Source organism: Nelumbo lutea, chromosome 2, assembly GCF_056320005.1.
Source record: "Nelumbo lutea isolate HS-2025 chromosome 2, American lotus-T2T, whole genome shotgun sequence".
In the NCBI taxonomy this organism is placed as follows: Eukaryota; Viridiplantae; Streptophyta; class Magnoliopsida; order Proteales; family Nelumbonaceae; genus Nelumbo; species Nelumbo lutea.
The window spans coordinates 22570937-22587664 of record NC_142685.1 but is presented as its reverse complement, the minus strand read 5'-3'; the positions used below and the strand labels follow the sequence as shown (position 1 = coordinate 22587664).

The 16728-nt window shown below is 39.6% G+C and overlaps 1 protein-coding gene across 16 annotated transcripts in view; it reads left to right on the top strand.

Moving 5' to 3' along the window:
- Window positions 1-16728, top strand: part of LOC148869156 (transcription initiation factor TFIID subunit 1-like) — a 197337-nt gene that overhangs the window by 153501 nt on the left and 27108 nt on the right. For 13 of the 16 annotated variants that reach the window (XM_088973209.1, XM_088973208.1, XM_088973206.1 and 10 more), the window contains 2 exons: window positions 2749-2874; window positions 12084-12290. In XM_088973209.1, the coding sequence (XP_088829335.1) occupies window positions 2749-2874; window positions 12084-12290 (333 nt within the window). The remainder of the gene's footprint in view (window positions 1-2748; window positions 2875-12083; window positions 12291-16728) is intronic. The other 3 variants (XM_088973213.1, XM_088973212.1, XM_088973211.1) reach the window with 1 other exon arrangement.

Genomic DNA, 16728 nt, shown 5'->3' with positions numbered 1-16728 from the left:
GTGTTTCCTTTGGTTAGTTTGCTTCAGATTCCTTATGATTCAAAGAAAACTGGAGTATAGAAGGACAAAAGGAAATGACTCTTTGAGAAATCGGGTTCTTTCTCTGTGAAATCCTTCTTTAATTGCTTGTCAAGCGAGGATACCTCTCCCTTTCCAAGTGACAATTGACAGGATCTGGACCAGAGTTGTATCTTCTAAACTGGCTTTTTTTTTTGTCTAGGCTAAAGTGTTGGACAAGATCCTAACTAAGGAAAATTTAGCCAAAAGAGGTTTAGAGGTGGTGGATATGACTTGCACATTATGTAATTCAGCTGTGGAGTCTTCTAGCCATTTGTTGTTACATTGTGACTTCACTTACTGGGTTTGGGTAAGACTGCTGGACTTGTTTGAGGTTAAATTGTGTTTCCATCTGATGTGAAGGGATTCATAGGGGCTTGGTTTTTAGGAGGCTTAAGCAGGGTTGCAAAGGTAGCGTGGATCATCCTCCCTGTAGAGAACACTGATGTGGTCCCCACTGTGTTTGTATGACAGTAGTAGACAGTTAGTTATGTTAGTTATTTCAGTTTGTAAGTTGGTAGTTTATTTCAGCCTTATGTTATTAATTTTTTTCATTTATTATTTTTCCATGTAAGTAATAAGGGTAATTCAGCCCTTTTACAGTTACTCGAATATAAATTATAAGAGTGGGGTGACTATTGCTAGTCACTCTCTCTCTCTTTTCTGAATTCTCTCTTTGAGTTCTTCTTCTCCTCTCCTCCTCTTCTCTTCTCTTCTTCTTCTCTTCAATCTTTATTTGTTTTCTCATTAAAACCTAGGACAGATTGTAGTCTTGTTTGACTACTTGGTATTAGAGCCAACCTAGGAGTTCTTATGCTAGTCTAATCAGGCCGACTACATGAGAACCTAGGTTTGGAAGTTTTCAGCAGAAAAAGTGAATCGGCTGATTCTTGGAGGTTACTGGTAGTGTGTGCCTGCTACTAAGGAGATTGTAGAGCCTTGGAGAGTTCCAGTGATCAGGAAGAATCAAAAGAAGGTTCGAATCCTCAAGATTAGGGTTTTGCATCAGTTAGAAGGTGGCGGCCAGAATTTTTTCATGAAGTCATTTTCCTTCAAATCAATATTAAAAAATATCATCTTTGTTTATTCAGAGGTACAACTGGAAAATCTCCTCTTTTCACCTGTTTTTTAGGGTTTTAAGAGAAAACCCTAAAATCCAGGTCTGTTTTTGATTCCGGAGTAGTAGTTGGACTTGCTTCATTCAAGCTGAGTTTGTTTTTTCTCTCTGGAAGATCCAGTAGAGCTGTTCATCGTTTCTGGATAGTTGTTGAATCTAAGTCATCCTCCTAGGTCAGCTGTTATCAGTTTCTGGGTATATTTCTCCTATTTACAGTGATTAAAAAAGTGTTTTTTAATTAACTCTTCACCAAGAATGGAGTTTAAGAACCAAGGGGAAGGTGTTTTTGGGGCTGGTGGTTCTGGCAACATGTCTGAGAACACCTTTCAGATCACAACTGTTAAGTTTGATAGATCAAACTACTTAGAATGGGCCCAATCAGCCATGATGGCCATTGGGGGTAGAGGAAAACTGAACTATTTGTTGGGGGATGTGAAAGAACCAACTAAGGAGGACCTAACTTATGCCAAATGGGTTCAGGAGAACTATTTGGTGATGACATGGTTATGTAACTCTATGCAGCCACATATCACCCGAAACTATTTATGGGCAAAAACAACTAAGGAAATATGGGATGTCATGAAAGAGACCTACTCCCAACCCCTTAATGTTGCTAGGGATTATGAGCTGAAATGTGAGGTTAATAATCTTAAGCAAGGAGAGAAACAGGTCTCGGTTTACTTCTCAACCTTGAAATCCTTGTGGCATGAAATTGACCACCTAGAAACAATTGTGTGGGAAAGCCAGAAGGATGCACAAACTTGCAAAAAGCAGGTTGAAACTAATAGGGTTTTTCAGTTCTTAGCTGGTTTGAATTCTAAATATGATATTGAGAGACAACAACTACTAACAAGAAACAGTGTGACCATATCACAAGTCTATTCCTTAATGCGTAGTGAAGAGACTAGGAGAAAGGTTATGTTGCAACACCAGCCCTTCGAGTCAGCCTTGGCAGCAGTATGTGACAAGAGGGACCTAGTATGTGAACATTGCAAGAAACCTAAACATACTAAAGACACCTGTTGAAATCTGCATCCTCATCTAGTTCCAACAAAACCCAGGAACAAAAAGGGTTATGCTAACATGGTTGTTAATACTGATTGTGTAACCTAATCAGGCACAAGAGGCACACCACTAGACACCTAGCTGTTGTCCGGACTGCTCTAACTCATTTGGAAAGTGAAGTTGGTAATTCAGCTCCATCACCTTAGACGCCATCAATTCCTTCCACCTCAACTTTTGCTCATTTAGGTACTCAGGCCTAAGCTTATCGTGCTTCAGCTCCAAGTAACACTGAACATTGTTGGGTAATAGACTCAGGTGCATCTAATCATATGACTGGTTTGCCCTCACTGTTTACTACCTACCACTTATCTTCTAGCAGAGACAGTGTCCATTGTTGATGGTTTCATTGTTCCCATTTCTGGTAAGGGATACATCAAGTTGTCTAATGTCATTTCCTTGTCTTTAGTTTTGCATGTTCCTAAGCTTAGTACTAATTTGCTTTTATTTAGTAGCATTACTAAAAACCAGAATTGTTTAGTGATTTTTTCCTTGATCGATGTGTTTTTCAGGATTTTGAGACAATGAAGGTGATTGGGACTAGCCGTGAGACGAATGGAATCTATTTGTTTGGAGGGAGCTCTCATGGGGAAGATAGTGAAGCTAGGAGGTCTTTTATTTCTCAATCTGTTGATCAGGTTATGCTTTGGCATAATCAGTTGGGTCATTTATCTTTTTGGTCTTTGAAGAGTTTGTTTCCTAATTTGTTTGAGTTTGTCCAAATATCCAGTTTAAGACGTGAAAATTGTGAGCTTGCAAAGCATTGTAGAACAACCTATTCATTGAGTAATAAAAGAAGTAATATTCCTTTTGAAATTGTGCATACCGATGTCTGGGGACCTTATCATATCACTGCTATGGGGGGGTACAGATATTTCTTGTTGTTTGTTGATGATTATACCTGTTTTTCTTGGGCTTACCTTATGTGTTCTCGAGATCAGGTTCCAGCATTGACCCGGATCTTTCTGTTAGACAGTTTTGTATGCCCTTAGCTTTAATCAAAATTGATGTACTTTATGAGTTTATTGTAAATGAATAAAAGTGCATATTTGATTCATGTTCCCTTGGTATGTTTCTGTGTAATACCCTTAAACTGGACACTTATTGAGACTCGTGTTAGTTTAGAATGTTCACAGCCAGTGGGTCGGTCTGGGGAGACCTATCCTGACAAGGCTGGCACTGTGGTGCCACCAAGTCGGTTGGGGTGGCTTGTCTCAGCTACCGGGGTGAGACCCTATGCACATACAGTGTGGGATTAATTGAATCTTTGAACTGGACCAGATTTCTAGTATTGCCCTGGACCTTGGAGTTGATGGGCAAAACTGGAAAGTTACACCCGACCCCTAGACTCGATTATGATACTGCACTAGGTGTCGGATCGGGCTGTCTTTGATGTACCAATCAGTGAAATCCTTAGCGGGGGTCAAAACCTGGGTATGTTGGGACAATCCGAGAATTCATCTGAGTGGGTGATCATAGTGACAGGATCAGCCCCTTTGTCGGACAAAGGTAATGATCGGGGATGCACTCTCACTGTTGGAAACCAAGATTGCCAGCAACTGATTTCAACCGTTGAAATTTGTTTAGCAAAGTATATTTTATATGAGATATAAAAGTATATACATTATGGTTTCTAAAATGTTTGCAAAAGGGTTTTAATTCCCGGGATCCATATAAGTGGAGAGTGCAACACTGTTCCTTGTAGCCGAGGGAGAGGTCCTCTCTTGTCGGGCAGTGTATGATCATTAAGGGCTGAGAGGTTAAGTGCAAGACCATTGAGGATAATACCTGATGGGCTAATCTTGCATCTGCCCACAGTCCCTGGGTGTTACAAGGTGGCTTGGCCCAGGGACCACTTAGGGTAAGTGTTGGGCCCATAGAGCCCATTTGATGGGTTTCAGGGGGTGCACTGTCTTTAACAATGTATTCGACCAGGCCTTGTAACAAAGGCTGGGCTGAACCCATGTGGCTGATGTGTAGATCAATGCTTGGGTCCCACGCCATACAAGGAAGCCCAGCTGGGCAGCAGTTAGGAAGGTTGAGTGAGCGCATAAGCTTAATGGGCCTAAAGCCCATTTCGAGCTGGGCTATTTATTTAGTTAATTAAAGGGGCGAATTCTGAGATGGATTAGCAGATAGGATAGGGTCTTAATCCTATCCACTCAGAGAGTCCAGATCTGAATGTGATTCAGATATAGAAACCTCCTAATGGGATTAGGATAAAGCTAATCTAATCTGCAGATAAGATAAAGGTTTATCCTTATCACTAAAAGAGAAGGCTGATCCAAATATGATTTGGATAAGCACCTCCTAATGGGATTAGGAGCTGATCTTTTAAGTTAACGAAAAGAAGGAGGGGGCGGCCGCCTTGAGAGAGAGAACAAGAAACACATCAGATCCTCTTTAGTGCTGAAATCAAGAAGAGAGAATTCTGCAACCTGCGAATACTCTATTGCCGCCTTCCTGCTCTTGTCGCCCTGTTTGCCAGTTCGATCTCCAGCTGTGGGAGAAGTCAAGATTGGATCTTGACATCAGTTCTTTGAGAAAGGATTGAAAAGGAAGCTGTGCTCACGTTCCATTCTACTGTTTCTTGCGAAGGACAGAGTTCTTGGGGAAGAACACTGTTGATTCTGCTCCATCCTGCACTGCGCCATCTTCAGTGGGAGCAGTCTTTGGATCCTTCCTTGGGCGTGAACACCTTCGTTGGGAGATATTACTTCTCCGTATCAGGTATTATTCTCTCCCATTCCTTTTGGTTTAGATCTGGTTCAGTTTAAGGTTCAAGATTTATCCTTGAAAATATGATTTTCTAAATAGGGAATGTGATTCCCAGTTGAAGAGAGAAAAAAAAAATTGAAATTCGCCCCTCATTCCGCAATCTTTGGGCGTCCATGTGATGGATCTCTCATCCCCTTCACTTTCATAAGATGATTTTAATGCAATTTAGGGTCAAAATCAAAATTTTTAGATCCGACAATGCGAAAGAATATTTTGCAAAACCATTAGCCTCTTATTTGTTTGATCATGGGATTATCCATTAGAGTACTTGTTCTCATACACCACAACAGAATGGTGTTGTTGAGAGAGAATAAACACAGGAGGTGGCCAGAAGCATTATGTTTAACTCCAATGTGCCTATACATTTCTAGGGAGATGCTATTCTTACAGCAGTATATCTCATCAATCGAATTCTTTCACGGATTCTTGACATGTAACCTCCATTTACCCTTCTATATCCTAATAAAGAGTTGTTTACCATTCCCCTCAAAACCTTTGGTGTTACTTGCTTTCTTCGGATTCTTGGCCCTCATTGTTCCAAATTTCATCCTAAGGCCACAAAATGTATTTTTCTTGGTTATGCACAAACTCAAAAGGGATATTGCTACTATGAACCCACTTCTAGGAGAAGATTTGTCTCTATGGATGTCACTTTCTTTGAGGATGTACCCTATTATCCTTGGATTTCTCTTCAGGGGGAGAGTAGTGAGGTTGGGATTAATTCATCAGAAGTTCCTTTACCTATCCCATTGAGTGAAGAGGGATGTAATGGGGAGGGTTGTCAGAGGTGTTGGGATTTGAGAGTCTATCACAGACGATGGAGGCAGGTTGAGTTTGGTCATTAGCAGTCCAGGCTAGCCCCAATTCCTTTTGCGGATCCAGATCTAGGTACCACAGTTCCTTTATCAGATATTATAGATGAGATATCTTCCATTTATGAGCCCTCACCTTCATTGGATGACCTTAACCTCCCCATTGTAGTCCGTAAAGGAAAACACCATTGCACCACATCCACAACCTACTGCATTTCCCAGTTCTTGTCCTATGATCATCTATCCCCCTCTTACAAGTCCTTTCTTGCATCAATTGCTAATATTCTCATTCCTAGAATAGTGTAGGAAGCCTTGTTAGTTCCTGAGTGGAAGGATGCAATGAAGGTAGAAATGGATACCCTTATCAGAAACAATACCTGGGAGATAGTTGATCAGCCCAAAGGGAAGAAACCGGTTGGATGTAGATGGGTGTTTACTGTGAAACATAATGTTGATGGTTCCATTGAAAGGTATAAGGCCCGATTAGTTGCAAAGGGATTTACTCAAACATATGGTATTGACTACTTGGAGACTTTTGCACCAGTAGCAAAGATGACCACTATCAGAGTTTTATTATCTCTTACAGCCAATTACGCTTGGGCTTTGTTTCAGATGGATGTTAAAAATTCCTTCCTCAATGGAGACTTACCTGTAGTTGCCTCCTGGATTTTATGGTGCAGAAACAGGAAAGAAGGCTTGCCGGATGAACAATGCCTTGTATGGACTAAAACAGTCCCCCAGAGCTTGGTTTGATAGATTCAGACAAGCCCTTGAAAAGTTCCGTTATGTGCTGGCCCAATTAGACCACACCTTGTTTATTAAGAAAGTGGATTCTTCCTTAACCTTGCTTGCTGTATATGTGGATGATATTGTAGTGATAGGGAATGATAACAGTGAGATTAAGTCTCTTAAGCAACTCCATCAAGAGTTTGTGGTAAAAGGTCTAGGAGAGCTACGATACTTTTTGGGTATTGAGGTAGCTAGGTCCAAGCATGGGATTTTTGTTTCTCAAAGAAAGTATGTTCTTGACTTGTTGGAAGAAAATAGAAAGTTGGTTGTTAAGCCTGTTGACACACCTATTGAACAGAACCACAAGATCAGTGCAAAGGGTGGAGAGCCTCTTGAAGATAAAGCTATGTTCCAATGGTTAGATGGAAAACTTCTCTATCTTTGTTTCACACGACCGGACATCGGTTATGTAGTTAGTGTTGTTAGTCAGTATATACACTCTCCTAGAACTACTCACCTACTTGCAGTTGGGAGGATATTGGCATATTTGAAGATGTGCCCAGGCAGAGGTGTTTTATTCAGGAATAATGATCACATGAAAATAGAAGTTTACACAGATGCTGATTGGGCAGGGTGTGTTGATGATAGAAGATCTACCTCTGAATATTGTGCTTTTGTAGGAGGTAGTCTTGTCTCTTGGAAGAGTAAGAAACAAAATGTTGTTTCTCGTTCCAGTGCTGAAGCTGAATATAGGTCCATGGCAAATGGTGTGGCTGAAATTCTATGGTTGAGATCACTATTTGAGGAGTTTGGTATTGCTTATGAGAAGCCCTTAATGTTGTACTATAATAATCAAGCTGCTATTAATATAGCTCATAATCCGGTACAACACGGAAGAACTAAGCATATTGAAGTAGACCGACATTTTATCCGAGAAAGGGTTGCATCTCAAGAAGTATGTCTTCCGTATATCGCTTCCAACATGTAGCTTGCAGATCTTCTCACCAAGGCTGTTTCAAGGAAGAAGTTAGAGGCTGACCTATGCAAGTTGGGAATGACAAATATCTATTCCCAACTTGAAGGGGAGTGTAGAGAACACTGATGTGGACCCCATTGATGTGGTCCCCATTGTGTTTGCATGACAGTAGTAGATAGTTAGTTTTGTTAGTTATTTCAATTTGTTAGTTGATAGTTTATTTCAGCCTTATTTTATCAGTTTTTTTCTTTATTATTTTGCCATGTAAGCAATAAGGGTAATTCAGTCCTTTTACAGTTATTTGAAGATGAATATAAATTATAAGAGTGGGGCCGCTATTGCTAGTCACTCTCTCTCTTTTCTGAATTCTCTCTTTGAGTTCATCTTCTCCTCTCCTCTTCTTCTCCTCTTCTTCTTCTCTTCAATCTTTATTTGTTTTCTCATTAAAACCTAGAACAGATTGTAGTCTTGTTCGACTACTCTCCCCTCAGTAGTTTTCTGGGCAGTGTGGAGTGAAAGAAATAGTAGAATTTTCAAGGGACACAGTCTTCACAAGAAGAGGTTCTTAACAGGATCTTGAGGATGGCACACTCTTGTTGGAAAATCACCCACTATACAAAAACAGACATGCTTGTTCTTTTTTTTATCTTGATTTTCTTTTTGTTAGAAGTTTATAGTTTTCTCTTTTGTTTTGGGGGTGTAGAGGCCGAGTTCATCCAAAGATAATGTTGACTAATATGTGGCTGCATTGAATTCACAAGCCACCCAATCACTGTGTAGCACCCAATCACTGTGTAGTTCTCTTGCATCCATCTCTCATAAGATGGATCATCCTCTGGGGGAGCTTTCTTGCTCCCAGAAACAAACCCCCATAGGGTGTTAACTACTGCACACAGAGTGTTTGTTAAAAGGCCTCTTAAGGACTGTAGACTGTTATTTCTTCTCTTTGGGACAACGGTTGTTGGGGACCTGGGATACTTTGTGTTTGGAGGTCTGCTGGTTGCCCCTTGAAGGCTGAAATAGTATTTCTTCTTCTAGAAAGAGCTGCCACCGAGTTTGGCTGTCACGGTTGTCAAGACTGAACTGATTTTGTGAGCTATGTGGTGTTGCCGATTCAGCTCAAACCAAGTTCATCAAGAATCCCTGCACTTTGAGAAACTTATTAAAACCCTAATTGGAACCTTTTCATGATGGACTTCTCAGACCTTGAAAGCAAGAGTGCTGCTGAATATGGACAGACTTTGGGAACCCCAGCCGATTCTATGTTGGCTGTAACTACAGTTAAATTTGATGGGACCAACTACTTGGCATGGTCACAATCAGTGAAAATCCTTATTTGTAGCAGAGGAAAACATAAACATAACATAGAATGACAGCCTATGGGTCATTCGGCCCATCTCCTCTACAGGGGGTTTGACTGATTGGGCATATGGTACTTCCTCTGTACAATCCCCTCTTTGTACAGGGGCTCTATTATATTTTGACTTTTTGATTTTAATGAATTACTTCACTTTACAGTTAAAAAAAAGAACTATCTGTGATGGATAGCAAGGAGGCAAGTGGACAGTTTGATTAGGAAGAAATGGAGAGAAGAAATAAGGTGCAGGTTGATTGGGAAAGTGTGGTGCATATTGAAGCAATGTATTGGAGACAGAGATTAGGAAGATTGATGAAAATACTTATTTCCTTTCATAAGTTAGGTGGCGGGAGGGGAAGGAGAAACCACATCTCTAAACTGAAAACAGGAAATTGAGAAATTATTAATCAGGAATAGACTAAATAGGAGATTGAGAAATTATTAATCAGGAATAGACTAAATTGAAGAATGCTACTGTAAGGATTGGGTGTGGTCACCTGGCTTAATTAATTGGGATGGATTCACTCTCTCAAATGAGAATAAATGCTGGCTGGAGAGGGAATTTAGTGAAGTTGAAACTAAAGAAGTAGTATTCTCCATAGATGAAGACAATGCCCTGGGCCCTGATGGTTTCTCCTTTGCCTTTTATCCTGAATGTTTGGAGACCATTAAAGGGGCCTCCTTGAGATGCTTGATGATTTCTACAGGTCAGAAAATATTGATAAAGGCACAACTTCTACCTTCACTAAGTTCATTAAAAAAAAAGATCCCATGATATCAAAGACTATTGGTCAATTAGGTGTGGTATGTAAAATTGACTTGGAGAAGGCTTATGATGGGGTGGATTGGAATTGCCTTTGGAGGATCTTAGAGTTGAAGGGTTTCAGAGAGACTTGGATTAGGTGGATGAAGGGGTGCACTCAAACGGCTTGGTTCTTCATCCTTCATAAACAGATCCCCTAAAGGTTTCTTCAAATCTTCTGGAGGATTGATACTAGGGTGTCCCCTTTCACCCCTACTCTTTACCTTGGTAGCAAACATTCTTGATACCTTTATGCGTAAGGTGATCTTATTCAGGATTGGCCGAGATGGCACCTACATTTCTCACCTCCAGCATGCTGATGACACCATTTTGTTCTTAGAGGATATAAGTAGTACCTTTGCAATCTTAAGATGATCTTGAAGTGCTTTGAGGCAGTGCCAGGGTTGAGAACATATCTTGAGAAGAGCAACATCATTGGATCAATTTATTTATCAACAAAAAAAAAAAAAAGCTTCATTTGGATCAATTCCAACCCCTTTGTGATGGCTGAACTTCAAGAGGTTTTGGGGTGCAGGATTGAACCCTGGCCAATCAAGTACCTAGGTTTTCCACTAGGAAGAAATCTGAAGGTAGCCGGATTCTGGGACCTAGGTGTTATGACTTGTGAGAAGTGTCAGTTCATGAGAAGATGAAAGAGCTAGAAGAGAAACACAAGTTCAGATCTGTTAGGATTGATCAATCTGATTGAACCAACCCAGAAAAGATGTATTTATATTAAACTTAAGTGAATGGACAAGATTGTCCTTACGGAGAAAATAAAAGAGCTGTACACTAATGTACATGCCTATTACAGTACAAGAAAGAATAATAAAATACAGTATAATTACAATACTACCCTTTATTTTCTCTACAAGAAGAGGTCAGAGACTTGGAAGGAAAACTATTATTTCTAAAGGGGAACACTGACACTTATTAAGGCCACCCTCTTGAATCTCCCTACCTACTATCTTTTAGTCTTCAAAGTTTCAGCCAAGCTGAGAAACTGAATTTAAAAGTTCCAGTTGGACTTTCTATGGGATGGGGGAGGAGAGAAAATAGATCACTTGGTGAACTGGGGCATAGTGTGCAAGCCTAAGGCTGAAGGAGGTTAGGAATGGGGTCATATAGCTGAAAGGAATATGATCTCCTTGGGAAGTGGTTGTGGAGATTTAAGGTGGATCAGCACTCTTTATTTTAGGTTTCTTGTTCGTTGGGGGGGGGGGGGGGGGGGGGGGCTAGTTTTACTTGTATTTTTTTATTGTCTTTGGCTGCAAAGCCCACATTTTTCTACCTTTTCTTGTCTTATCTTTTAATAAAATTTTCATTTATTATGAAAAATGTTATATCCATTGAGATTTCATTTGAACTCGTCCCTAGTCATGATCCAATGAGTCACCCCTTTTATGATTTTGATTCATTATGTTCATGCTAAAAATTCTATAGTTTCTTTCACACCAAACACTCCACATCATTGCTGTCCTCTTGTGCATTGCCATAGAACTCTACCATATTTTGCATGTCTTATTGAAAAACAAGATTTTTCTTTAGCCAATGATCCAAACGGAGGAATAATTGGGATGATGGTCTCTAACTTCTTACTAGCAAAATCCATTATATATGAATTTTCTAGCATTTGAGTCCTCACCAGTGAAATACTTGGTCATTCACTTGAAAGATAACCCAAGATAATAGAGGGAATGATTGGATAATTGGTTTCCAGAAATTTACAAGGCAATATTTCTAGTATCAAGGTATATTCCAGTCACGTGGTACGTCACCTATCTACTTTAACCATCTTGTTCTAACCTCTAGTTTCTCACACATTATGGATCATTCATTATTTGATCCAAGATATTGGAAGTGGTTAGTTTGGGGTTCCTCCTGATCATCAATCTCAACTGAACTACCATTGTTACTACCTCTAAACTAAGTGCTTACCCATGATATAAGTCCATTATGATTGGAAACTCTCCTATATCACCTTCTGAGTTAGCACACTAGTTTTTGTTCCTTAATGTATATTTTTTATGATATTAACATATCTATTTGAAGCCCCTTCTTTCCCAAAGTGCACAACAGATGACTTCTCTAGGGAACATATCATATGCTTTTTTTTAAATCAATAAATACCAAGTGGAAATCTCTCCTCTTCTTTCTAAATCTTCTCCGGGTATCATATTTACTATGAGTATAGTGGTTGAAAATATTGGGGGAGTTTTTTCTTGGACTATTTTTATAGCTTGCTTTATCATTCTTTTGGTGCAAATTATAGTGGCTATTACATTCCTAATGTTGTAAAATTGGCCCAGGATAATAAAGCTCCAACAGTTTACATGTAGATTTGGAGTTTTTTTTTATTGTGGTGTGACTTCTTACTCATTTTCTATTCTCAGGTTTGCACCTATGAAAGCATGCTAGCTGGTCTTCGCAGGCTCAAACGTTTAGGAATTAGTAGGTTGACACACCCTACTGGACTGTCTTCTGCAATGAACCAGCTCCCAGATGAAGCTATTGCTCTAGCTGCCGCATCACATATTGAGAGAGAACTTCAGATAACTCCTTGGAATCTGACTAGCAATTTCGTTGCCTGTACAAGTCAGGTAAAATTGACTTTGTATATTTTCCCTGAAAGTGATGCTTAATTTCTGATGCCTGTGGAGTGAAAGTCAAGCAATATGTGACCAGTGGTGAACAAGCTTATCCTCTTTACTTATTGCCATTAAGTATGTCAAGTAGGTTCGCTTTTCAATTTCGTGCTGATCAGGGGAAATGCGCATGTTTCATGATAGTATTATCCAAAAGTGGGATCTTTTTTATTGGTAAAAGATGATTCTTATAGATGCCTCTTAGATTAAGAAATATCCACTTGAATTTACTGAACCATACTTATTTGAAATACTTTCTAGAGCCTGTTCTTCTGAAGCGAAATCTATTCTATGCAACAGTTTTTCCTAAGATTAAGCTAATTTGATATATTCCTTGGATGATTTACCAATCTATGGTTATATATGGCATAGAAAAGTGGAACCAAAAAAGAAAATAACTATAACGCATAAAATTAGAAGGAAATTGGAGGTAAGTACATGAAATGGAGACCAGCATGATAGAAGGATATCTTGCCCATCTCCAGTATCACATATACCACTTTTTGATTTATGTAAATCCCTACAAGGACCTTTTAGGCTTAGTTAATTTCTAATAATTACAATTTTCCATTTCTGAGGTGGTGCCTAGGATTGATGCCACTGGAAGGTCATTAGCATATAAGGCTGTGAATGATATCTGATTGTCTGAATTTGATCCCACTAAGGGTGATCTGAATTCAGTCTGTTTATAAATGAATCAAATATGGATCCACCCCCATCTCCGATGTAATCTGATTCGGTTCGATTTAAATATATGTGTTCATATATACTTGAAATTTACATTGTATCATTAGTAAAGTTGATTTGAATGTTGTTTTTTTACTAAATTTTCATAGGTTCAAGTTCCATAGAAGTAATTTTCAATTAATTTTTTCACAAAATCTAATATCAAAGTCTTTTTCAGTTTATTTTATTTAATATTTTGAACATTTTTAGTTTAATTTATTTATACTATTCAATATCTGATTGCAATCCAAATTTGATTTGAATTCAACATAAATCCGATGGATAAGATTCGATTTGAATACAGATATAATGTAATCAAATTTGGTTCTATCTATATCCGACTCATTTTGATCCATTTGAAGCCCTAATAGCATAGCACTTCACAGAAGAACTCACAGGGGTGGGCTTCTCCATAAATCATAATAAGATAAGAAGAGTATTTAATGGTTCTTTTTATGCAAAAGGTAACTGTTAATAGTTGTTTATGTTCTCAGGTTTAGTACCGCAAGGGTACTGTTGTAATTTTCTCGTCTTTATGTTGTACGAATGGGCCAGTATAAATAATAATAATAACTCTCGCCCACTGAGTTAAGGAGGGCTCTCAGTCCACTCGAGTCTCCTCTCTTCTCTCCCTCTCTATTCTCCTCTCCTCTCCTCTCCTCTTTTCTCTAGTTCTTGCTCAACATGGTATCAGAGCAAGTCATCCAGGCCTGAAGGGTTGGTGTCAAGCAAACCTGTTGTTCAACGTCGAGCAGATGGTCTTCTTCATCTTCTAGTCCAGAAGTTATAGAGACTCTACATCTCCCAGAGCTGGCTCCATCGAACTACTAATCTGGAGTACTCAGTTCGACCCAGAAGTCGTAGAGACCTTTCATCTTCCAGAGCTGGCTCCATCGAACTACTAATCTGGTGTACTCAGTTTGACCCAGAAGTCATAGAGACCTTTCATCTTCCAGCCCAGAAGTTGCATCCACCGTCTGTTTGACTATAGAGAGGCTATCTCTTGAGGTTCGTAGAGGGAGTTCTAGCTTACAGAGAAGCTATCTTCTAAAGTTAAAAGAGGTACTGGTCATCTACCATTCGGCTGCCCTACTGATTGACTGGTTATTGATTGAATGTTCAGCCGATTGATGAACAGTTGATTGACTGTATTCCTTAACAAGCTGTTGTGTTCAACTGGTTTTTTTTTTATTCCTTCAACCCTATGATGGACTGTTGATGCCCTGAAGCTGATGTTGTATTGATCTTATTGATTGACTGTTAAACTACCCTGTTAATCTCAGTGACTGTTTGGCTATCAGGCCTGCCGATTGTGTGGTGAACTCCACCATCTTTTTCATTCTGTTGGGAGGTCATATGACTTCGGTTCATTTGTAGGTCATTCAGACCTGGTGATGTACTGCAACTGCAGTTTTTTTTTTTTTTTTTGGTTTCCTAAAAGGATTGTAGGTCGTACAAACCTGTTCCAGTGTTGCATCAATAGGGTTCAGCCTTTATTCCCAGTGAAACCGTAGGTCAGAAGGACCTGTTTTCAGCAATAGCCTTGAACGGCAGTATTCATCTGGTTCCTTTTTTTTTAATCCCGATATCATGAGTAGTGAAGATTCAGCCACATCTGGAGTTTCCTCAATGCTGAATGGAATGGATGGGGGTGACCTATCCTTTCCTATGGTTGTTGTCCCTCTTGATGGTTTAAATTACCTAGAGTGGTCAAGAGGGATCAAATTATACATCACTGCAAGGGAGAAAATAGGCTATATAAATGGAAGAATCAAAGAACCACCCTCTAGGAATGTTGAATATGATAGATGGGCTCAGGAGAATAGTATGGTTATGTCGTGGCTCTTGATCTCCATGCAACCACAAATAAGAAAAAACTTCATGTGGGCTGAAACTACAAATGAGATATGGGAACAATCAAAATCTACTTATTCAGAACTGCGACATTATGCCAAAATTTATCAACTGCAGGCAACAACATCCACTTGTAGACAGGGGGAGAGGCCTTTATCTGCATATTACTCTGACTTGACCTCTGTCTGGAAAGAGTTGGACCATTACCAGAGTGTGACCTGAGGGAGGATATCATAAATTCCTTCCGTGACCATTTAGAGCTCTATGGTAGAGCACTTCGTCAGATGGATGCTCCTCCCTCAACCTCATTTGCATCTACATCAGGTAACCCTGCCACAGCTTTCCATGTTACTTCTCACACCCTTGACTCTCCATGGATCATTGATTCTGGAGCGTCAAAACACATGACTGGTACGTCCTCTTACTTTCAAACCTATCACCTTCATTCTGGAAGAGACAAGGTGAGACTAGCTAATGGATCATATACTTCCATACCTGGTCAAGGAACCCTATCTCTTCCTCTTGGTCTTACCCTTTCTGATGTCCTTCATGTTCCAAAATTTCCCATTAATGTGTTCTCTGTTAGTGGTGTTACTAATTCCTTGAATTGCTCACTGACCTTTTTCCCTTCTCATTGTGTGATTTAGGATCTGGCCTCGGGAAGGGCGATTGGTAGGGGACGTATGGTTGATGGACTTTACATGCTGGAGAATAAGGCTGGTTTTCATGTTACAGAGTCTATGAGTCAGTCTTGCAAGAAGAGAGTCTATTTATGGCATTGTCGTCTAGGTCATTTGTCTTTTCAGTCTTTGAAAGTTGTATTCCCATAACTGTTTAAGTCAATGCATGTTTCTGATTTTTCTTGTCAAACGTGTCAGTTAAGTAAACATTGTAGAACTCAGTTTCTTCAAAGAAATAGTAAATCTGAATCTTCTTTTCACATTGTTCATTCTGATGTATGGGGCCCTGTTACCTTACCATCTGAGAGTGCTACAAGTATTTCATTACCCTAGTTGATGATTATTCTAGATATACTTGGGTATACCCGATGCGAACCAGGGAGGAAGTACAAAAAATCATTCAAAATTTCCAGTGGATGGTCATTACTCAATTTCAGGCTGAAATTCAAAATTTTCAATTAGATAATGCCAAAGAATTTTTTCATAGTGACCTCACTGAATTTTTTGCTTCGTGTGGTTCTCTTTACCGTAGCTCTTGTGCCTGTATGCCACAACAAAATGGTGTGGCCGAACGGAAGAACCGACATCTCCTTGAAGTGGCTCAGGGTTTACTACTTCATATGAATGTCCCCAAACGTTTTTGGCTTGAAGTTGTTCTTTGTTCCGCTTACCTTATAAATCGTATGCACTCTCGTTGGTTAGAGTACAAAGCCCCACATCAAATTCTCTTTCCTAAGGCTCCCCTTCTTTCTATTCCTCCTCATGTCTTTGGTTGTCAGTGTTTTGTCCAAAATCTGTCTCCCACCTGTGGGAAATTGAATTCCCGTGCTATCTCTTGCATACTTCTTGGTTACTCCTTTACTGAGAAGGGATACCGTTGTTTTGATCCAGTTTCTCGGAAATTCTATGTCTCCATGGATATTTCTTTCTTTGAAGATGAGCCTTTCTTTCCTGTTTCTCCTCAGGGGGAGTGTAGACATGAGGAGAAATTGGTTCAGCTTCCTCCTCTTCCTAATTCTTCGCCATTGGCTCAGTCTTCTCTTCCTAATCCTTCTTCCCCTTCTCTTCCTGATCCTTCGCCTTTTCGCGTTTTTTCTCGTCGTTGCAAAGGCCAACCAAATTCAAGAGCTGTG